The sequence below is a fragment of the Myotis daubentonii genome, chromosome 1 (genome assembly GCF_963259705.1).
Source record: "Myotis daubentonii chromosome 1, mMyoDau2.1, whole genome shotgun sequence".
Lineage (NCBI taxonomy): Eukaryota > Metazoa > Chordata > Mammalia > Chiroptera > Vespertilionidae > Myotis > Myotis daubentonii.
In genome coordinates this window covers 30725252-30750275 of record NC_081840.1, presented here as the reverse complement: position 1 = coordinate 30750275, position 25024 = coordinate 30725252, and the positions used below count along the sequence as shown (strand labels likewise).

At 39.5% G+C, this 25024-nt stretch overlaps 1 protein-coding gene across 2 annotated transcripts in view; it reads right to left on the bottom strand.

Moving 5' to 3' along the window:
* Positions 1-2676: 2676 nt before the first annotated feature.
* The window catches only part of SGPP1 (sphingosine-1-phosphate phosphatase 1), a 38927-nt gene continuing 16579 nt past the window's right edge, over positions 2677-25024 (bottom strand). The window contains exons 2-3 of one of the 2 annotated variants that reach the window (XM_059693997.1): positions 14698-14787; positions 2677-5073 (exon numbers count right to left, since the gene is read on the bottom strand). In XM_059693997.1, the coding sequence (XP_059549980.1) occupies positions 4522-5073; positions 14698-14787 (642 nt within the window). In that variant the 3' untranslated portion in view covers positions 2677-4521. The remainder of the gene's footprint in view (positions 5074-14697; positions 14788-25024) is intronic. The other variant, XM_059694005.1, reaches the window with a different exon arrangement.

Here is a 25024-nt window from a genome sequence, read left to right as displayed (position 1 = left end):
CCTCTGGGAGGCAGTCCTCTGTGTAGAACACACAAAGGCTCCCTGTAACTGGTCTTATCCTTAAGACACATTTCCTTATGGTCTGCTAGCACGTCTCTGGGTATGTCATCAGTTTGCTTTACAATCCTCTAGTGAGGTTTTGGAAGGTGGTGTTGGATGTCATCAAGAAGACATGACCGCTAGTTGACCAAAAAGCTGGACCTGGGCCATTGGAGGCTCCCCACCTCCTCCCTTTTCCAGAATGTGTATTTCTCTTGCCTTCCCTGTTCCCAGCAGCTGCCCCAAGATACCTACAGCCTTGAGAGAATAAGATATCATTGAAACCAGGTTGTTATGTATACTGTGGATGGTATACATAACAACCTCAGTTAGGGCCTCTATATAAATTTCTAAGATTTGACAGACAGGTGTATAGATGTACTCAGCCCTCGTAAGTTCCCTTGCTTTTATACCTGCCACCTTCAAATCTGGGGTGGCCTGCCTTTCTTTGGTCTCTCCCTGCCCTCCATATATGGGGGCCAGTTTCAGATTATGGGGGCAGATGTTAACTAGACTTACTGTGGTGATCATTTCACATTATATAAAAATATCAAATCATGTTATACATCTAAAACTAATATAAAGTTACATGTCAATATATCTTAATTAAAAAAAAATCGTGGGCCTGGAGACCTCAAGGGAGCCTTTAAAAGTTAAGTAAAAAAATTGATCCTTAAAACCTTAATATATCTTGTCTACATTTTAATTATTAACACTTTAAATATAAAAATCACAGATTATAAACTGTACAAAGTAATATTCTCCTGAACACGTTTATATAGCTGATTACTAAAAACAAGTTATATCCATATATATACAGAATATTTTCTTTTCAGATTTTAATTCTAAAGAAATTATTTTAAAACTAATTTGGATAAAAATCACATTCTATACAACAGGGAATTGTAATTACATGCAAAAACATTTCAAGAATCTAAATTATTATCCTTTAAATATTTGCATAAAAAGTGACAAAATTCTTACCAGATAACTTTTTTTTTTCCAGATAACTTTTAAAACAAGAAGTAACAGGTAAAATATTGCATAACTTTAAACTTTTTTAGATCATCAATATCTTTTAGCCTCTAATGAAAGGTGTAGAATTTTTCCCCAGAAAAATGCACATGCTGAAGCCTGTCTAGGTACCGTGAGTATTCATTCTACATGTATTAGTTGAATGCCTACTGTCTCCCAGGGGTCCAGAATAGAGGCATAAACTCTTTTTCCTCCTGGAGCTTACAACATAGAAATGAAGACAAAATATTTAAAAATACATAAGACAATGACAGGGTGTAATATATGCTATAATGGATTTTGGTTTTGAGAACTTTTAATTTAGGATAAGGGGTAAACCTCAAATCTGAAGAGTAATCTATAATAATAAAAGTGTAATATGCTAATTAGACCAGATAGCCAAACGACCTTCCGGATGTCATTCTGGACGTCCTTCTGGACGAAGCCATGGTGGCGGGGGCCGAGGCAAAGGCGGTTAGGGGCAATCAGGCAGGCAGGCGGGCAGCTAGGGGCGATCAGGCAGGCAGGCAGAATGGTTAGGGGCGATCAGGCAAGCAGGCAGAGCAGTTAGGGGCAATCAGGCAGGCAGGGAATCAAACCAGCCAGCCACCTTTTGGTGTACAGAGGAGGGTATACGGGATAAGGCTCCAACCCAACCAACCAATGGAGCCACACAGGCCACGGCTGTTCCATTACTCTTTCTCAAACTGTTCTCTCTTCCCTTTCTCAAAATAGCTCCTCAGCAGACAAGGGCTCGCTTAAGAAAAATGAATTCAACTATAAAGCTGAATTTTAAAAACTGGACCTATTGATGTCCAGATTAAATAGGTTTGTTTTTAAATCTAAACATTCTTTGTTAAAAAGAATGAAATTGCTTTGGCAATAAAAAAAAAATACCTTTGCTGTGTAAAATTGTGATTATATTTAAAATAAAAACATTTTAGTATTTATATATTCATCTTTATCAAATGTCTTAGAAAATTTGCCTTTAAATTATATTCAGATCATTGAATTGATTTTTACGCTGCCTTTGAAAGATACGTTATTAAAAATTACTTGTAAAGTAAACTAGTAAGTAATTTTATAAGTCTGTAGTAGCATTGCTTTATATTAGATCTTATTATTATAATGAGTTTATGGAAGACCTAGTTTTTGCAATTCACACATACTGACATTTTTAAATGACAAATGAAATGCCCATGAGTTGTGGTGGGTGGATAAAAAAAAAAAAGACTATCCATATGTTTATTCTGCTTGAAAAAGTAGTTGTACTTAGTATTATGATTAATTCCTGAATTAATGAATTAACAGTCAACTAACTATAATACTGTTAGCCACAGATTTTACTGAAACATGTTTTATACATGAGTTTTTCAAAGAAGTATTATGAAACTTTTTATTAAAAGTACAATGTCAAAATGATCATAAATGGAGCCCAAAGTCAACTTCAACCTTAAAGAATTACTTCAAAGTCTTCTATTACTGAAAACAACATGCTGATTTTGAATAAAATGCTTCAGAGGGAAAGCCTACTGGAATTGAAAACTCTAAACATATTTTATAAATCTCTACCAGATAATACCGAGACAAATGTATAGAAGGCAAACAAAACAAAACAGCCTGCAACCTGAATTTGGCTTTTATTTTTAAATATATTTAGCATGGAACTATCATAGAACAGAAAATAATAAAACAAAAAGAAATGGAATATTTTCAAATAACTTTAAAGCTAGATATAAAAATTAATAAGATAGCATGGACCCAAATTATAGGAAATAGTCCCTAAAATTTGATTCATTAAACACATTTTGAATGAAAAGTTCTTTGAATGTTTTCCAACATAGCAATATGTTCCCAAGTGCATTGGTTGCCTATTAATAGATAAAGGTCCCAAATTTGGTTGCTTTATTTAAAGTGATCAGATTCAGTATTGGTAAAAATTACCATGTCTCTAAATTCTCAATCAGAATTATAAAAATATGAGCTTTAATAGTTATGCTGCCCAAAATAGAAACATCTGAAAGGATACTTCTGGATAATCAGATATTGCACTAAAGTAATTCCATACCTGATGCTCATTTATGGAAAGTTAACTTTCTTCTTTATGAAAAACTTACTACAAATAAACATAATGTTAACCTAATTATAATTACACTTCAAAAATATAAAGGCACAGACAGAATAAAGAATAGTTTAATACTATACCAAATTTTCCTCTGAAAATTTGAAAAAAAAAATAGGATCTAAATACTGATACTTTTTGATTTTATAATTTACCTTAAGTAACTAATAAGTCAGTATTAAAAGGTAACCGCCACACCCAGTCCTTTCCAAATAATTTAGAAAAATGGTTTGTTTATATCTGAAGCTTGTGCATTGTCCCATCTATAAATTTCAATTACTTTTCCATTAACTGGAAACATCTACCTGTAGTATAAACAATCAAGACAATGTACAAAAAATATATCTTATTCCTATAACTTACAGTGCACAGAAAAATACTTACAAAAATGGAAATATTTGTCCATTTAGTTTCCCAATAAATTAGCGAGAAGGTTTAGCCCATTCCACATTTCTTTCTAAACAAAGGCTAAAGAATTGAGGGTGTTTTACTTCTAGCCCTGTTAGCTTAACATATTTTAAAAATATTTGCCTGATTACATGTAAGTTAAGATTAAGTTAGCATCTTATTTTTATATCACAGTATACATGGCATTTCTTATACGGCAAACAGAAAGGCACAATTAGCAAGCAATAAAATTCAGTACCTGAATTATTAAACTGATGTTCGGAACAATTGCAAATAAAGTACATTCAAGACAGTACAGAACTGGGGGGAAAAAGGAATCCAAAAACTAATTTTTCTGAAAATTTGGTCCAATAAAATGCCTCCCATATTTAACATCATGGGTAACATGATGGCAGTGTAAAATGAGGCATAAATTAATATGTGGTAGCATATGAATTCTGGTCTAGTAATTATGCATTAATTAGGAAATGGCTCCCATAGTAAGTAAACATTAAATATATCTGTAATAAGAACATGCCTGTATTAAGTCCAAATACACAGGCACAACTGTTTGCATATTTATTATTGACTTTATAATACACCCCCCCAGTTTAAAAATGTAGCTATATTATTTTATATATAACATATATTAGATACATAATTGTATATTATGTATCTTAATATATATTATATCTTGAATCCATAACAGCACAAAACTCTCCAAATATTACATGAACAGTCTAAATGAATACTAATCATTTTTTCAGTGTTGAAATAGCTCAGCTCACCTAAACAATATCTGGATGTGCAATGGTAAAATGCACGAACTCATGAATTTACTTAATTATTTAAGTTAAATTCCTGCAAAAGCCTAACTCTGATTTGGCTTTTAACTAGAATATATTTTTAGAGATCAGTAACTGATACCCTTCTTTCTTATCGTAAACAATATTTCTCTATCAAGAGATACCAATAAAGGAAAATATATAAGGAGCCAAAAATGCGATAGAGAAACCAACCATTCCATAGGTAATGTACCGATAAGGGAGTTCAACTTCCATGTGCTGTCTCGCTTTTCGAACATCATCACATGGTATATTGAAGATTTTACAGGCTAAAGGAATGGTGAGCTTTTTCATTATTATTCTGACTAGTAGTACAAATACCATCCCCACAAGGATACGCAACATGGCTTTTCCAAGGAGAGTCACAGTAATGGGGGGCCTAACTAAAGGTAACGCATCCAGAGGAGGATCTAACATTAGGCCCATGTTATAGGTAACATGGGAGCCACATGCAATGCCAGCACCACTTCCTAGAATCTCAGCTGTGTCTCCTCGGGATGTACTCCAGGTGTCAAGAGTGAAGGAAAAGATCCCCAAGGCAAAGTGAAGCCCAATGATGATTAATGGAGCATATTTGTGAGTTTGGTTGAAGTTGTCGATCAGGTCCACAAATGGATAGAAGATAGCTAAGATTAAAATGGTATATAGGAATCCAGCAATAATATCCTGGGGAAAGAGAAAAGTAGAGTTGTTTAGTATAATACTAAATTTGGCATTAAAAAGATATATATTTTTCATATTTCAAATGTTCATAAATACACATTTTAAAAAAGATGTCACTTTGTCAAAGTAAACTTTACTACCTGCATATAATGGGTACTAACAACTTTTAATAATAATAAAAAAGACATATTAAAAGAATTATGTTTTCATAGTTCTACCCTTTCATAAATGAATTTACAATGTAAGTTAAAAGTATATATAGCCTGGCCAGTGAGGCTCAGTTGACCTATGAACCAGGAGGTCATGGTTTGATCCCCGGTCAGGGCACATGCCTGGGTTGTGGGCTCCATCCCCAGTATAGGGTATGCAAAAGGCATAATTCTCTCTCATCACTGATGTTTCTTTCTATCTCTGTCCAGCTCCCTCTCCCTCTCTGAAATCAATAATAATATATATTTTTAAAGTATCCTATCTAATAAAAGACAAAAAGGGTAATTAACCGCACCTCTGTTATGCTTCCCATCAGCTAATCAGGGCGATACGCAAAATAACTGCCAACAAAGATGGCAGCCGGCAGCCATGCAGCTGAAGTGAGCAGGAGGCTTCCTTGCTCCAGTGATGGAGGAAGCCAAGGTTCCCCGCCTGCTCTGAGCCCAAAAGCAACAATGTTTCAATTATAGAAGCTAAACAAACTCCATATACCTGCTTTCAGCTGGCCACGGCCTCAGAGCTGGGAGTGCCAGTGACGGCAACAATGTTTCAATTATAGAAGGTAAATAAATCCCAGAAAAAAAAAGAAAAGAAAAAAAAGGAGAGGCTGGGAGCTTCAGTCCCCACCAGCCTGAAAACGGCCCTCAGCCCCTCACCCAGACTGGCCAGGCACCCCAGTGGGGACCCCCACCCTAAAGGGGGTGTGGCCAGCCTGAAAACAGCCATCAGCCTCTCACCCAGGCTGGCCAGGCACCCCAGTGGGGACCCCCACCCTGACGGGGGTGTGACCAGCTGCAAACAGCCATCAGCCCCTCACCCAGGCTGGCCAGGCACCCAAGTGGGACCCCCACCCTGATCCGGGACACCCTTCAAGGCAAACCAGCCGGCCCCCACCTGTGCACCAGGCCTCTATCCTATATAGCAGGGGTCCTCAAACTACGGCCCGCAGGCCACATGCAAATACAAATATTGTATTTGTTTGTATTTGTTCCCGTTTTTTTACTTCAAAATAAGATATGTGCAGTGTGCATAGAAATTTGTTCATAGTTTTTTTTTCAACTATAGTCCGGCCCTCCAACGGTCTGAGGGACAGTGAACTGGCCCCCTGTTTAAAAAGTTTGAGGACCCCTGCTATATAGTAAAAGGGTAATATGCAAACTGACCATAACAGCAGAAAGACTGGGAATAACTGGTCACTATGACACACACTGACCACCAGGGGGCAGACGCTCAATGCAGGAGCTGCCCTCTGGTGGTCAGTGCGCTCCCACATGGGGGAGCTCTGCTCAGCCACAAGCCAGGCTGATGGCTGCCAGTACAGCGGTGGTGGTGGGAGCCTCTCCTGCCTCCTCAGCAGCGCTAAGGATGTCTGACTGCAGCTTAGGTCTGCTCCCCGCTGGCAAGTAGACATTCCCCGAGGGCTGCCGGGCTGCCAGAGGGATGTCTGACTGCCATCTTAGGCCCAATCCCCTGGGGAGCAGGCCTAAGCCAGCAGGTGGTCATCCCCCGAGGGGGCCCCAGACTGCGAGAGGGCACAGGCCGGGCTGAGGGACCCCCCCCCCACAAGTGCACAAATTTTTGTGCACCGGGCCTCTAGTATATATATATGTATTTATAAATTTAAGTAAACACATATATACTACACAGAAATTCATACTCAAATCCTTAACAATTTATATTAAATTATGTAGTTTTGATTTCTAGAAGAATATACCTATTTTTCAAAGATACCATTTTCATTTCATGCATTTAAATAAAAAATCCTGTGTGATTCAAATAGTGAGCACCGGGCCTGAGAGAGCCCGAGGGCAGGGTTGTCCCTCAGCCCGGCCTGCACCCTCTCCAATCTGGGACATCCCTCTCATAATCCGGGACCGCTGGCTCCTAACCATTCACCTGCCTGCCTGCCTGATTGCCCCTAACTGCTTCTGCCGGCCAGCCTGATTGCCCCCTAACCACTCCCTTGACGGCCTGATCGACGCCTAATCACTCCCCTGCTGGCCTGATCGCTCCCAACTGCATTGGGGAGGGGGCAGTAAAAAATAGAAGACATTCCTCCGTATTGCACACGGACCCTATATACAGGCCCACCCGGCCCAGGCCAGTGGGATGCTTGGCACATTCTTGGATCCCTGCTCAGGGCGGAAGGGGTGACTGGTGGCAGCAAACATGAGAGGGAACTTCCAGGTGGCCACTCTGGTCCTGGCTACTGGTCCTGGACCTTCCTGGTCCTTGGCTCCTTCCTGGTCCTGCCTACAGCCCTGGTCCCCATGCCTGGCTCAGCCCTCCTTCTCCATCCTGGCCTCAATGGCCCCATTGGCTCCTGGGTGCTCTGTCCTCCCCTCCCAGCCTGGAGGTCCCGAGGGGAGGTTATGGCTTCTCAGAGACTCCCCGGCAGCCCTGTCACTCGTGTTCACACGGGGAGGGGTGCGTGTGGCAGAAGCAGCTGTATAAATGCGGGTGCAGGGGCAAGTCATCTGGGGTCATTTGGACAGTTGGCTGATGACACGGATCAGGGCTGTGTTCTCGTCCTTGAGGCATTGATTGTCAGCCTGGAGGCTGGACAGGCCCTTCAGCTCCTCTTTCAGCTCAGCAGCCTTGTGCTCCAGGGCGCTGCACTCAAATCTCTCCAGCTCCAGGAGGGCCGGCCTCTCTGCAAAGCACTCCTGCCTCTGCATGGCACACTCCAGCTCTACCTTGAGCTGCGCCAGCCAGCAGCGTGGTCTTGGTCAGGGCCTCACGAAGTCTCTTGTTCTCAATGCGCAGCTCTGCATAGAGCTCCCTGAAGCTTCCCTTGGGCTCTTCCGATTCGGGCTGGGGTTCTGGGTTGAGGGCCCGCTGCCTCTAGGGGGAAGGGCTGGATTCTGGGCTGATGTCCACTGGCTTCACCTCCTCCCGCCTCCACAGGCCCTCTCCTCTCCTTGCCAACTCTGCGGTGCTCCCTGGAGGCCTGTGGTCCCTGTTCCTGCCGGTCAGGTGCCTACTCTCTGGGCAGGGCCATCAGATTCTCAACCCCAGGGACTCGGGGCTGCCAGGAAGGGCCCAGGCTCTGTGCAGCCCACTCTTGATCGCGATGGGAGGTTGGCCGGCCCCATCCGGCGGTTCACTGGAGGCAGGTGGGAGCCACCAGTGCCCGCAGGAGGCGGGAGGGAGCCCCTGCTGCCCATGGGAGCCAGGGGAAAGGATCGAGAGGTCAGCAGTTCAGCCCGCACACCAGTCAATGCCACCTCATGGCGACAGGTTGTTTTGGTCGTCACGGCCCCTGGCTTTTTATATATATGGATACCCAGTGTCTAGCACACAGTAAGCAGGCAATAAATACTTGGTGAGCTAAATTAAGACAGTTAAAGTAATGCTTTAGAGTCATCACATTTTGCCTGACAAGAACTCTATAAGAGAAATAGATGAAACATAATTTCTTGAAATTAGGCTAAGGACATTTTCAGGGAATAATAATTCTTTGTGTACTAAAAACGTTTATTATAATATTTTATATTTAATTCTCACAACCACCCTGATATAGCTGGCCTGGCACAATCACATACAGTGGGTCCTTGACTTACGAGTGTCCTGACTAACCAGTTTTTCGAGATACGAGCTGTCTCTCGGCCGGTTTTTTGCTTTGAGTTGCGAGCTAAAATTTGGGTTACGAGCCAGCTTCAGATACCCCACTGCTAGTTGGCGCAGTGAACGTCACAGTGAACGCCAAAACATATTAATGGCATTTCAATTCATTGTAATGGTGAAAATTGATTTGACATACAAGTAATTTGAGTTATGAGCTCCATCCCAGAACGAATTAAACTCGTAAGTCAAGGCCCCACTGTATTACTTTGTTGCCCTAAAAATAAACATTAAAAGTACTTTTCTTCCCTTTCAAAAGTGTCCAAATTTGATGAAAATTTATGGTTCCTGTAAATAACTAGTTTTTAAAGAAAGAAAAATAGACTAAGGCCACATAGCTAGTTGTTTAATCTCCTAGATTGAAAGTGCTCAATATGTTTGTTTACAAAAAAGAATAATCTCAATATTAGGAATTAAATATTGAGAGTAAAAGAAACTAAAATTTCAACATTCTTTAAAACATGAAGTCTCCCATAAAAACTCATTGATGCACACTAAAAGAATTACTAAGAATTCTGGTTAACTAAATTTTATTGCAATCACTCAAAGATTTTGCAAATAACCCTACCTCTGACCATACTTTAGAATATGCAGATCTCAAATCATATGACTGTCAAACTCTATTCCTCATATTTCAGGCCCCCAATTGCCAAACAATTTCATTTTCTGAGATTATGTTCCTTTGCTGTCTTACCCTTCCTTCCCTACTTGAAATTAAAGGCACATGTCTCAGGGAACCACCACAAGATTTTCACTACTTGGACAGAAGCTGTTGCTTATTTTTTATTTAAACTTCATGACTGATTCAAAATTTTAAGTTACATGCTAATGTGGAAATGTTCTGAGCTTTATAATTCTCATACAGAATTAGATGTTTTAAGTAAGTGGTGATTGTGTATCTCCATGAATATTAAACTTAGATTGCTACAAGACTATGCAAATCTGCTTTCTTTTCTTATTTTCAACTACAGTGGGGCCTTAACGTATATTTTTGTTGATTTCGGAGAGGAAGAGAGAGATAGAAATATCAATGTTGAGAGAGAACCACTGATCGGCTGCCTCCTGCTCGCCTGCTACTGGGGATCAAGCCCGCAACCCTGGCATGTGCCCTTGATTGGCATCGAACCTGGGACCTTCCAGTCCACAGGCCGGCGCTCTATCCACTGAGCCAAACCGGCTAGGGCTGCTTCCTTTCCTGTTTATTTATTAACTGTTCATGATATTACACTGGATAGTAAGGGCATGCTGAAATTCCATGCAACAAAACTAGAAGTAATGCATGATTGAGTTCAGGACATAAACACGGTGGTTATCATTGGGATATTTAATGTATGACATTAAAATGTATACCTAAGTGCTCTTAAGTATTACATCACAAAGTATGCAATAAAGAAAATTAATGTTAAATGTAACATAAAGAACTTAAGTAGCAAATTTTCCAAGAAGAAACTTAGTGAATAATTTAGATATTAATTATAATTTTTATGCCCTGAAAGTTAAGTTATATGCTAATGTGGAAGTGTCTCTCTCACTTTGATGTCTCTCTCTCTCTCTCCTTCTCCCCCTCCTCCTTCCCTTCCACTTTCAAAAAAGTCAATAGAAAAAATAACCTCGAGTGAGGATTAACAAAAACAAAAACCCCAAAACAACCAACCAAATTAAAAAAAACCAAATAGTTATTATCCGGGAACTACTACTATTAAAACTCACCACTATAAAAACCCTTAGTGTTTACTGTTTTAGATCTTTCTCTATAACAAAAGTAATTTGACAAGTACTCAGTTTATAACTTGAAAATGGCTTGTGTTTTAAGAAATTAAATTTGAGAGCTAGGTTTGGTAACAAAGAAAAAATGGGGATAAAGAAAATCAATTTAGGGAAGTAGGTGGATATTAAAAATAAACGAAGCTGTTGTTCTTTGTGTTGTAACAGTAACAAAGCATATAGGAAATACTGAATAAAGTTTTCATTATAAATTATTTAGAACACATCTGAACTCTCCTCTTAATGTTAATGAAGATATCAGCTTAAGTAATATGGTATCTAAGCACATATGAGCAACCTCTAGGGCACACTCTGCCTATAATTCCATACTAATTTCACAATAAACAGTGAAGATACAAACTATGATTAAGAAAATAGTTCAGCCCTAGCCGGTTTGGCTCAGTGGATAGAGCGTCAGCCTGTGGACTGAAGGGTCCTGGGTTCGATTCCTGTTAAAGGGCACATACCTCCTCGTGCAGGAGGCAACCAATCAATGTGTTTCTCTCAAATTGATATTTCTCTGTCTTTCCCTCTCTCTTCCACTCTCTAAAAAATCAATGAAAAAATATCCTCAGGTGAGGATTAAAAAAAAAAAAAAGAAAATAGTTCAAAATGCAGGTAATTACCAAAACATTAAAATATAAAGGGTGTCCCAAAATTCACGCAAGAAGTAATTTTGATAGAAAACACTGGTTTATGATTAAAAATTGTAAATTTTTTATTGATTCATAAAGTATACAGTATAGGGTTATGTATGGACTAGCGTATCGGGTAAATGGCCTCCACGGCTTTGCTGGCACATACGCACTCTTTTGTTATTGCCTGAGCAGCCGCATTTTCGAAGAAGAATGGTCCGATGATGCCTCCAGCCCCAAATCCGCACCAAACAGTGACACGTTGTGGATGCATTTGTTTCTCAACAATCACTCGTGGATTTTCTGAACCCCAAATGCGACAATTTTGTCGATTAACCAAGCCATCAAGATGAAAATCAGCCTCAGCGACATTCAGCCACATTTATGCAAAACGGTCATGGAAAATTTCAACAAAAGAGTGCGGATGTGCCAGCAAAGCCATGGAGGCCATTTAGCCGATATGCTATTCCATACATAACCCTATACTATATACTTTATGAATCAATAAAAAATTTACAATTTTTAATTATAAACTTGTATTTTCTATCAAAATTACTTCTTGCGTGAATTTTGGGACACCCTTTACAAAAAAAGCCCTGACTGGTTTGGCTCAATGGATGAAGCGTCGGCCTGCGGACTCAAGGGTCCCAGGTTCGATTCCAGCCAAGGGCATGTGCCTTGGTTGTGGGCACATGCCCAGTGAGGAGTGTGCAGGAGGCAGCTGATCGATGTTTCTCTCTCATCAATGTTTCTAACTCTCTGTCCCTCTCCTTTCCTCTCTGTAAAAAAAATCAATAAAATATACTAAAAAAAAAAAAAAAATATATATATATATATATATATATATATATATATATATATATATACACACACACACACACACACACACACACACACACACACACACACACACAAATAAAAACAACAAAAATTGTGGGGAAAATTAGGCCCAAATGTCAAAAAAAGGGGTTCATTACCAATTATTAAATGATAAGCAATGTATTATTGATTAGAAATAGTTGTGGTTATAACATAATCATAATTCACAAGTTATCTGTGATTTTACTTTTAAAGGAAAAGCGAAAACTTGTAATATACATGAGACAATTCTTAAATACTTAAAAGGATTAAGGTTATAGGAGTCATGATTTGAAAAATAATACATCAATACTGTTTTTATTTCAGCTGATTCATGAATAGGAATTATCTGGTATATAAAAAATGAACTAGCCCTGGCTGGTGTGGGCTCAGTGGTTGAGCATTGACCTATGAACCAGGAGGTCACAGTTTAACTCCCAGTCAGGGCACATGCCCAGGTTGTGGGCGTGATCCCCAGTAGGGGGCATGCAGGAGGCAGCTGATCAATGATTCTCATCATTGATGTTTCCATCTCTATCTCCCTCTCCCTTTCTTTCTGAAATCAATAAAAAATATATATATATATATTTTAAAAAAGAGCAGCATCTTTGAGATTATACATTCAATATAATCATATTACTCATTGTATGATAATAATGAACCTAGGTATAGAAAATATTATCTAACTAGAGGCCCTGTGCACAAAACTTCATGCACTGGGGTGGGGGGGTTCCTCAGCCCGGCCTGTGGCCTCTTGCAGTCTGGGACCCCTCAGGGGAGGTCCACCTGCTGGCTTAGGCCTGCTCCCTGGGAGATTGGGCCTAAGATGGCAGTCAGACATCCTTAGCACTGCTGAGGAGGCGGGAGAGGCTCCCACCACCGCTGCTGCACTCACAGCCGTCAGCCCAGCTTGTGGCTGAGTGGAGCTCCCCCTGTGGGAGCACACTGACCACCAGGGGGAAGCTCCTGCGTTGAGCGTCTGCCCCTTGGTGGTCAGTGCACGTTATAGCAACCAGCTGTTCTGCTGTTAGGGTCAATTTGCATATTACCCTTTTATTATATAGGATACATTTTTCTTCAGGAAATCTCAAGGATTAATTTTTTCATTCAAAGATGCATAACCATTTGAAAGTTTTTTAGGAGTGACATTGCTAAATTTTGGTAGTAGAAGGGAATGACTCTAACAAGGCACAGATATAGATAATAATATTTTCTTGTGACAAATATTATGGTTGACATAAGACTGTGATACTTAATCTCATTATAAAATTGATTGATATTAGATAGGACTGTATATAAATTCACAATTTGTATTAATATAATTATAAAAGTCAAATAGGAAAATTCTAAAAGTAAACGTTGTTAAAGACAAGAAAAATTAAATATAATTCATTAGAAATTTTTGGATTCTGTGAATTAGTTCATACATCTCCACCTTTCCTTCTGATCTTTCATTATGGTATAATGTATAACAGGTTCATAAAATGTCTTAGGAGACACCACACTAGATGCAAGGTTACAGAGAGAAAACAGTTTATTTTTTCCTGTTGCTTATTGTCTGGTGGGGGTAACAGATAAAGAAAAAAGCATTTGCAGTTTAGGATAAGTGCAATGCCAGAATTATATTCCAAAGGCTCTGAGAGAAGGGTCTTAAGAAAGGAAAGACGGGAAAGGCAATGAGACCTTTAGGAGATAAGAGCATTTTTGTGGATCTTGAACAATGGGTAGATTAGCTAGGCTAGTCTAAGAAAGATAAAGGGCATTTCATACATAGGTTATAGAAATCCTATACGTATGGAGGTAAGAAACACCCTTTGCATTTGAGGAGATGTAAAGTCATTCTGTATGGCCTCATATTTCTGCTTTGGGAGGTACACTACAAGAGACTGAACACTGCATGGAACTCTGTCAGACCTGAAAGAGAACTAATTAAGAAGCTGTTGCAATAATTTGGTTGAGAGATGACTAAGGGAATGTCAATAGGGACAGAGAGGAAGTGAGCACATGTGACTGAAAAGAGTACATGGTCTCTGTGTTGCTGCTTTTGAAACTGAATTGCATTCTCACAATAAAACATCTGCTGTGAGCCCAAAAGTACTGCTAGGAAAGAGAAGACACTAGAGTTTAATATGTAAATACAAGTGGCACCCCAATAGTTTAAGTGCATTTAAGTTTCTAGTCACTAACAAGTAGAGCTCTCCTTGGTTTCTGTATTCACACTGTTGGTTTTGACTCAGAGTCAGGAGAGGCATAGAAAGGAATGAGAAAAAAACAAAACTGAGACGGGAAGAAGGGAGAAATGTTATCCTGAGTATAATACCTGGTTATTGTGGTTGCTGGGAGTTGTTTTTATGAAGTACATGATTACTACATTAAAACTTCACAAAATCATGCTGATATTTTTGCAAAACACAGACTTACAATAATAACATTTTCTCATTTAGGTGTCACATAAGTTTACAGATGATTAAAAATTATTAAATTGCCTGTCAATTTCAGAAAAAATAAAGCACTATAAATACAACATTTTTCTTACCAGAATGGAGTGCATTCCCATGTAAATTCTACTTAGGCAAACTAGGGAACACCAGCAGGGAATAAGAATCAGTCCATAGATAAGAGGATACTAAAGGGGGAAAAAGCAAAATGAAATAAATTAGGCTAAATGTAAACAAGCAATTAAAAACAATCACTACACTATAAGTTCCATGAAAACAAGAACTGCGTGTTTTCATTCCCCAATGTATTCCCAGCACTAACCCTTAACATGACACACAGCAGACACTCAAGAAATATTTTTGCATGAAATGAACAAGTGATGAAACTTATGTTTCCTTACTCTTCACTGTGGGAACTGACTCATTTTTGCTTTTACAGTAAAGATTCAATCACCAGCATGCTACAGAAGAAGAAAAACAGGTAGGGGACATACTTTTAATATGGCTACAAATAAAAGCGCCTCTGGAATAGTACCTGAATCTGGCCCATGTAAGGGTCTTCACTTCCCTGGGGATGAAGACTAAGCATTATCTCCCTCTCAATTCCATTAGTAACTGCTATCTGCAATTCCTATTGACATTTCCCCGTTTTGTATTCAATATACAACACCTTGTGATATGTTTTCCTCTTCTGCCCCACCACTAAAATTTCAAGTGGTAACTTTATTGAGAAAAATTTTGATGGGTTATTGGGAGCAGTAGGCTATAAAAAGGAACAAACAAAATGTAGACAAGTCTTGGTATCAATGGCACCAGTATATGAGTTAGCTTTGACTCTCCTGGCATTAGAGGGGAGAAAGAAAGGGTAGAGAGGGGTAAGTTTCTAATTCTCAAGAATTTGAAGCCAAGGTGGTTCAATAAGAAGTGGTGTTTAAAAAAAGCAAGTTAAGTAGAGTTGTAAGAAGAATGGTAAAGACTTAGTACATAGTTCTTTGCATTTGACATGACCCACCACTTTCTTTATACAGCATCATACTCTCCTGGTTCCCTTTTAACCATCTATTTCCTTTTGTTTGTTTCCCACACAAGAGCACATCTTCTTCTTGTTCCTTAAACACTGGTGTAAGTACTAGTAAGAATTCAGCCCTTGCCCCAACTGGTTTGGCTCAGTGGATAGAGCGTCAGCCTGTGGACTGAAAGATCCCAGGTTCGATTCTGGTCAAGGGCATGTACCTTGGTTGCGGGCACATCCCCAGTGGGAAGTGTGCAGGAGGCAGCTGATCGATGTTTCTCTCTCATCGATGTTTCTAACTCTCTATCCCTCTCCCTTCCTCTCTGTAAAAAAACCAATAAAATATATTTTAAAAAAAAGAAATTTGACTGTTATTGTGAATTAAATGGGGAGCTATTGCAGACTTTTGAGCAGAGCATTGTCATGATGGCTGCTATGTTGAGATTAGACAATAAGAGATCAAGGGGGGTAACGGAGTCCAGTTAGAAGGCTGTTGGTATAATCTAGGTGAGAGATAACCATGGTCTCTGTCTTTGTATCAGGCACTAAGGCCTGTTTAATTTTTTTGTTAATTAAAAAAACAACTGTTGCCCTAGCTGGTTTGGCTCAGTGGATAGAGTGTCAGCCTGCGGACTGAAGGGTCCAAGGTTAGATTCTGGTCAAGGACACATGCCCGGGTTGAGGGCTCGATCCCCAGTAGGGGGTGGAAAGAGGCAGCTGATCAATGATTCTCTCTCATTGATGTTTCTATCTCTCTCTCCTTCTCCGTTCCTCTCTCAGAAATCAATAAAAAAAATTTAAAAAAATAAAAAATAAAAATTGTTCAATGAAATAAACATAAACCTGCAGCACTAAGGAAATAAGTCTTAGAGTATCATATTCATAACTTGGGATTACCAATGATATCATAGTATTCAGTTCCTGACCTCAAGCCTGGGCTGTGTTAACGTTAAGTTGTAGTAGCGTCTCTGCAATCCACTATAATAAACTGCAATCTGAAAATCCTTTTGAATAAACTTAGGACAAGGAATTTCCAATGCCTGTTTTAGAATAATCCTTATTAGTTACAGATTCTGTAGCTTGAAGCTTTTAAAACTAATATACACTTTCTAAAACAAAGGTTTATAGAAATATAAAAACCACTTTATACAACAGCACATTATGAACCATATTTTCTATGCAAAAACAAAACAAAACAAAACAAAAAACTTAATCAAAGTCATGTTTTCCCTCACAGTACTTTCCACACTAGTAGGCTAATGTAGAATAATATATGAGTTCAAATAGGTAAGACAAAGTGACCTACATACAGTCATTTAATTAACATATTAATGATAAAAATATAAAGATGGCTTGGTTGGTTGGAACATCGTCCATATACCAAAAGGTTGCAGGTTTGACTCTTGGTCTGGGCCTTTACTAGACACAACCAACTGATAGATGTTTCTCTATCACATAAATGCTTTTCTCTAAAAAAAAAAATCAATAAAAAAACCAGACAAACAAAAACATATCACCCTGGCAGGTTCGCTCAATGGTTAGTGTCCCATGGACCAAAGGTTCTTGGGTTCAATTCCACAAACCAGGTCCAGGTGCATGTGGGAGGCAACCAATGGATGTGCCTTTCTCACGGGTGGTGTTTCTATTTCTTTCCTTTTCTCTTTCTCGTCCTTTCTCCTCTCTCTCTCTCTCTCTCTCTCTCTCTCTCTCTCTCTCTCTCTTTTCTCTCTCTCTCTTCCTCCCTCCCTCCCTCCCTTCCACTCTCTAAAAAAAATTTAATGGGAAAAATATCCTTGGGTGAGGATTCACTCACACACACACACACACACACACACACACACACACATATCCTCAGGTGAAGATTTTAAAAAAATGTGAACTGAAACATTTTCAATTCAGTCTATTGTTTTGACCTATTCATATCTGAAGTCATTTTAGTTACTGTTTCTCTTTTGAACTCAAATCACAAAGTATCAGTTTAACAATAGAATTCATTACATAAATATTAATTATAATTATAAATATACTTATATTACAAACCGTAATAAGGAAAGTACTAATTGTTACCATACTAGTTAATATAGCCTTATGTTAACAAAACAGGATTCATTTCTCAATTCCTATTATAGGGGAGGGATTTGTAAGGCGAGAAAGAGAAAGGCTATGTGTTATAGTTTATGTCATTTTAGAGCTGCAGGAAGACCACAGTTTCCCAGACAGTTAATTATGATGAAGAAATGCCTGATTGCCTCTGCAGAACCGAGCGTAGAAACAAAAGAAACAGTAAACCCAGTCTTCCATTCTCACTTTCTTTTTTTTGAAAATATATTTTTATTATTGATTTCAGAGAGGAAGGGGGAGGAAGAGAGAGATACCTCAATGATTGGCTTCCTCCTGTATACCCGCTACTGGGGATCAAGCCCGCAACTCAGGCATGTGCCCTGACCAGGAATCAAACTGTGACCTCCTGGTTCATAGGTCAATGCTCAGCCACTGAGCCACACTGGCCGGGCCACTCTCACTTCCTACTTCTATTCCTACCTAATTCAACCCTTTATTTCTGATAAATAGACTGGCTGGATTTTTTTTAAACCCAAAGTTCAATTGTAGGCAGATGTTAAAAGAAATGAATGTGGGTTTGTTCTTTACTGAAATGTTAATAAATGAAGTAATTTTTTTTTCTTAATTCTCACCTGAGGATATTTTTCCATTGATTTTTAGAGAGAATGGGAAGGAGGGGGAGAGACTGAGAGAGACACATAGATTGGTTACCTCCCACACACACACATGCATACTAGGGTCAGGAATCGAGCCTGCAACTGAGGTATGTGCCTTGGGTTGGACTCAAACCTTGGATCCTTCAGTCCCCAGGCCGACATTCTATCCACTGAGCAAAACTGGCTAGGGCATCACTCAGTTATTTTTAATTATATTTTTCTTATAATGGAGTTAGGTACAAATTTCACTTAATTAGAGGTAAAAGAGATGTTAAAGGTATTAATTTTACTCTCCTCACTTTACAGATGAAACAGACCCAGGAAACGCTAAATAACATTTAATAGTGTATTCTAGTGGCCTATTCTGATGCTTTTTACAATTTATTATGCTTGTTATTTTCCACTTTTTATAGCACACAATTACAGTAGGTAATAATTTAAGTTTGGCAGGAGTTCCTAAGTTTCTATTTTCTTTTTCTTGTAGAATGTTGACCTTTATCAACTGAATTTATGTATCTCCTCAAATAAGGTTTTTACTTAAACTCAACCTTTAGGTCTTATAAAAAAAAAAAGATGAAAGTAAAATGTCTAAGTCCTCACATTATTTTCAAATTAATAAAAATTTACCAAAACCAAAACAGTCCACAGGACCTCATAAATGCTTTTAATTACATACTTTCTAATCTTTTCATTGCACATCCTACTACAGGAACACTTATCTAAACATTTCCTTCAGTTATTCTACTGAACAGTTGTATTCTTACTGATAAGCTTTCCTTACCTATTTATCACACATAATCAGAATTATTTTTTACGTTATGGCATTTTCCACTTACATTCAAGGAAGTTAGTAAAAGAAGTCAATAAAATTACTTGCAATTAAAGCAATTACAAAAACTATCTTTAATAGAATTTAAAATTTTTAGAGTAATTTAAATATGGGACAAAGGCAGACACCCGAAAAAAATATATTTTGAATTTGAGGACTGGATAGTGTATGTGTAAATAACATTTGACAACGATAACACATTAATGATATATCTGCCTTGTTCTCATACATTGTTATGTTAATGAAAATAGATGCAATCTTTCTGGAAAGCATTTTGTCTATACATAAAAGAGCTCTAAATGTTCTAAATGTATATACAATGACCCAGAAATGTGGGCAAGGATTCATACATTATAATGTTTATTATAAAACTATATATACCACAAAAAAATGAATATGCCAACATTTACTGATATCATAGTTTAAAATATGGGTTTTTAGAACTCCACAGACCTAGCTCTAGCCATTTACTACATGCATTTATTGGGACTCAAAATAAAAATGTAAATAACACAAATCTTGAGGGGAAAAAAGATAAAAGGATACAGAGTATCTCATAGAACCCTAAGGCAGAATGAGGCTAAGCATTAAGAAACTGGAACTATAAACAGGACAGTCATAGGACCGTCTCTTCTTTTGATATATTTGCTTCATTCTTTTTCTGCAGACTAGCTTCTCTGCTCTTCAGTCCACATGGTGGATGAAGGTTTCTGAATGGACTTCTTCATTGAGGAAACCTGACCAAACTCAGTATCTATTCTCAAATCCTGGTGGACAAGATCACAATCACAAAGTATTGGCTGCCCTATAGGTGAGGGAGCTTATAGAGGGCTGTCAGTGAGGCAGACTCCCCAAATGGTGCCTATTTCTTCAGGTGTGGAAACATGGGCTAGTTTCCTAATTTTGTGGCATCACAATTTCCTCATCTCTATATGGAGATAATATCTACACTAAGGACACCCAAAAGTGTATAAACTATTTTGTAGGAATATAAAAAAATTTATTCATAAGAATGTTTCTAGGAATTTTTACTGATTGGAAAATTTATGACATGTATTACAGTTCTCCAGAAAAACTGAACCATTGAAGTTAGTAAAAGTCAGTAAAATCACTTGCAATAAACTTGACTAACTTCAACAGGATGTGTGTGTGTGTGTGTGTGTGTGTATACTAGAGGACTGGTGCATGGATTTGTGCACCAGTGGGGTCCCTCAGCCTGGCCTGAGCCCCCTCGCAACCCGAGACCCCTCAGGGGATGTCCGACTGCTGGTTTCGGCCCAATCCCCGCAGGCCAGGCACCAGCGCCCCCCTCCCACACACCCCCCCACACACACCCGGGATGTAGTAGTGCGCAAAAGCAGCAGGCGCCTGGGGGAGGAACCTGAGCCCCAGCCAGGCACCCTGCCGCTCCTGCTGCGCCTGCTGCTGCCACCGCTCAGTGGCTCTGCCAGGGAAGCGGGAGAGGCTCGTGCCGCCGCAGCTGTGCTTGCCAGCTGTGAGCCCAGTGCCTGGCGTTGGTCAGCTGAGCGGCACTCCCACTGTGGGAGCGCACTGACCACCTGGGGGCAGCTCCTGCGTTGAGTGTCTGCCCCCTGGTGGTCAGTGCGCGTCATAGTGACCGGTCGACCTATCGCTTAGGCTTTTATATAGAGAGATAGAGATTTCTTATAGGGAATTGGCATACCAGGAGGATGTCCCAACCAACTGAACTACCTGGCCAGGGCCTAAAGTACAGCTTCTAAAATAAAAGTGGAGGCAGTGGCTGGTGCTGTGGACCATGGGGCCATGGTGGGCGGGTTCCAACCACCTCGGGAACCAGGAAATCTAAAGTGGAGAGAATACTTGACCAGCAGGCTCCCTGAAGTGTGGAAGGTTAAAACATTGACCAAAGAAGAAGCAGATGATGCAAATACAGAAAGCTAAATTAAGATGCACAGAATTACAGAAAGGAATTGAAGAACTAAAATTAAAACCTGTTGCTGCTGGAGGAACTGATATTATTAAAAAATGCAGGCAGCTCTCTCTCTCTGTGGAGTATGCCCAGGGGGTGCTCTCTTGCTCCTTTCTGGAGCAGACCTGCACCTCTCCTCCCTCTTTCATCTCTCAAGGCAGAAATCTCCCTCTTTCCCTTAAGCTCCAAGGACCTTGCTTTTGCCTCTGTAACTTATTTTCTGAGACTGTTTCTTCTACGGCTCATTTCTTCTACCTCTGTGACTTTAAACTTTCTCTTATAAAAAGGAAGGAAGGAAGGAAGGAAGGAAGGAAGGAAGGAAGGAAGGAAGGAAGGAAGGAAGGAAGGAAGGAAGGAGGGAGGGAGGGAGGGAGGGAGGGAGGGAGGGAGGGAGGGAGGGAGGGAGGGAGGGGAGGGGAGGGGAGGGGAGGGGAGGGAGGGAGGAAGGAAGGAAGGAAGGAAGGAAGAAAGGAAGGAAGGTATTTCGATCACAGGCGAGTGACAAGTGAGGCAGGCAACTTTTCATGGAGGAGAGAGAAATAATTGCTATAAACAACTACAGCACATCTAGCAGCCCTTTCTGCAGAGCAAGACACCAAGTTGTTTTGAGACTCATTATGGAGATACCAAGTTCAGCAAAAGGGCAAACACCTTAAGATTCCAGACTAGAAAAAGCTGATCACCAGGCAGGAATCTAAGCAGATGACTAAGGAAAGAGCAAATCCATGTGGCTGGTGAAGAGCTGACAGGTAACTCAAAGTACCCATAAAGCAACTGCAAATAAAGGAGAACTAACTGCATTTGACAACCTGACATCAGGTTGGCTAAAAATATTAAAGAATGAGCCCTGGTCGGTTTCCATTGATGGTCCCATGCACCTAGAGGTTGCCATTTCAATTCCGGTTCGATTCTTCTTGGCCCAGGCACATGCCTGGGTTGCAGGCTCGATCCCTGGTGGGGGGTGTGCAGGAGGCAGCTGATTGATGATGTTTCACTCTCACATCTGAGTTTCTCTCTCCCTCCCTTCCCTCTCTCTCTAAAAAGCAATAAAATTATTTTTAAATAATATATTTTTTTAAAAATTAAAGAATGAGGGGGTAGGGGCAGGCTAGAAGAGGTCAATGGGGAAAACAAGGAAACCTATGTAATACTTTCAACAATAAAGATTTTTTTTAAAAAACATTAAAGAATGAGAAATCCCCAGGCCAGGCTGGATTCAATGAAACAGCTGTCATTAGCAACTGCTTTTGCCCACCAGTGTGGCTCAGTGGTTGAGCATCAACCCATGAACCAGGAGGTCATGGTTCCATTCCCGGTCAGAGTACATGCCTGGGTTGCGGGCTCAATCCCCAAAACGGGGTGTGCAGGAGGCAGCAGATCAATGATTCTCTCTCACCGATGCTTCTATCTCTCTCTCCTTCTCCCTCCCTCTTTGAAATCAATAAAAAATATATTATTTTTAAAAAGCAACTGCTTTTGCCAAAATTTGGAATCTTTTTTTTTAAAATCCTTACCTGAGGATATTTTTTTCCATTGATTTTCAGAGAGAGTAGAAGGGAGGGGGAAAGACACAGAGAGAGAAACACTGATGAGACACATTGATTGGTTACCTCTCACAGAAGCCTCGATCATGGCCAGGGATCAAGCCTGCAACCAAGGTACATGGAATGGAACCTGGGAACCTTCAGTCCGCAGGCTGAAGCTCTATCCACTCAGCTAAACAGGCTAGGGCTGAACTTTTCATATATACTTAATTTTAATTATACAAATGTGTCTACATAAGTAAAAAGAGATAAATTAACTAATTTTTCAATTTTTTGGCATACATATTTGTAAAACCTACTTTATTGTATAATGGACTTTCAGTTTTAATGGACACACCCTCACACAAATTAGTCCATTATATTGAGGTTTGATTTTATGATGAAAGTGAAAGTTGGATTCCTTCCTTAAAGTAAGTGGAAGTTCAAAGACATAAGCATAAAAAAACACACACCATAAAAGTACCATAAGAAACCATGATAGGAAGCCATTCTAAACATTACACAAAACTAAGAAAACATAAAATAAAAGACTAATAAGTAGCCCTGGCCAGTATGGCTCAGTTGGTTGGAGCATCATCCCATGCACCAGAAGGTCTCGGGTTCTAATCCCAGTCAGGGCACACACCTAGATTGTGGGTTTGATCCTCATTCAAGGTTCTTATGGGAGGCAAATGATCAATGTTTCTCTCTCACATTGATGTTTCTCTCTTACTCCCTCTCCCTTCCTCTCTCTTTAAAATCAATTTTTTTTATATATATTTTATTGATTTTTTTACAGAGAGGAAGGGAGACGGATAGAGAGTCAGAAACAACGATGAGAGAGAAACACCGATTAGCTGCCTCCTGCACACTCCCCACTGGGGATGTGCCCGCAACCAAGGTACATGCCCTTGACCGGAATCGAACCTGGGACCCTTGAGTCCGCAGGCCGATGCTCTATCCACTGAGCCAAACAGGTTAGGGCTAAAATCAATTTTTAAAATAAGAAATAACACATAACAAGGAAAAGTATCTATTTAAAATTTTTAAAAGTCAGAAAAGAACGATTTAAGACATTTCCTAATCACACCACAAATAAAAGACAAATATTACCACAACATAAAGGGCTTCAAAAACAAATAAGTAACCCAAGAGAAACAAAACCATCCACGCAAAAATACCCATATCAAAATTATTCAAAATAACAAAAATATGAACTCAATGTCCATCAGCAGATGAGAAATAAACTTTGTATATCCATCTAATGGAATAGTACTCAGTAAAATAAAAGGAATGAAGTACTGATACACACTATAATATGGATGCACTTTAGAACATTATGCTAAAAAAAAAAAAAAGAGCATTATGCCAGTCACAGCAGACTTCATATTGTACGCATCGATTTACATGAAATGTCTAAAGTAGGCAAATCTATAGACATAAAATGAATTAGTGGTTGCCTCGGATTGGGGGGGAATGGGAAGTGACTACTATAGGTATGGGGTTTCTTTTAGGGATGATGAAAATGTTCTAAAGTTGACTGTGGTGATGGTTGCACAATTCTATGAATAAACTGAAAGTCATTGAGTTCTATATTTTAAATGGGTGAGTTGTGTGGTATAAGAATTATATTTCAATAAGCTGGTGTATATATATATATATATATTTTTTTTAAATTTTTGAGAGTACATTTATTAAAGCTGGGGACAGTGAAACAAGAAAGGGCTTTGGACAGAAGCAGCGGCAGGAGAACCTAGGCAGGGCCGCTTTGTCTCTAGGAATGTTCTGGGAAAGAGATGAGCCTAGGCAGGGCTGCTTTGGCTCACTAAGAAGTCAAAGAAAAGGGGGCCTTGGAGACAGGTTCAAGGGGTTAGCCTTGGACAAGCTGCTGCTGTCCGCTGCTCTCCTAGTTGCAAGTCTTGTGTGATCCCTTCGAGTTAAGGAGGTGAAGGCCTGAAAGGGAAGAAGAGGGGGTAAGGAAGGGCATGAGTGGGTAGGCTCCTGGGAGGGTATCATGCTAAGCTGTTATATATTTTAAAACAAAAGAACAGTAAGTAGAGGTGACAAGATCTGTTTCTGACCATAAAAGATTAACTATTGTAAGAACAGCTTTCCACTGTAAATAAGAAAAGTAGCCAAATTATATGAAACAACTATTTTCAAATACGGGAAACAAGCAGCACAGGACTGTGATGCATAAGAAAAGGGAAACAAATGAGATGAGCCCTATGATTGCCAGAGCATGCTGCTAGAAGCAGTTTCCAGGCTGTAGCATGGGAAGAGGAACCAAAACGAAGTTCAGCAGTCTCCCTGAATTAGGAGAGAGACGGGAGTTCACCAAGACCAAAGCAGCAATATTTTGCAGGTCAGAGTACTGGAGAGAGGAATCTGCA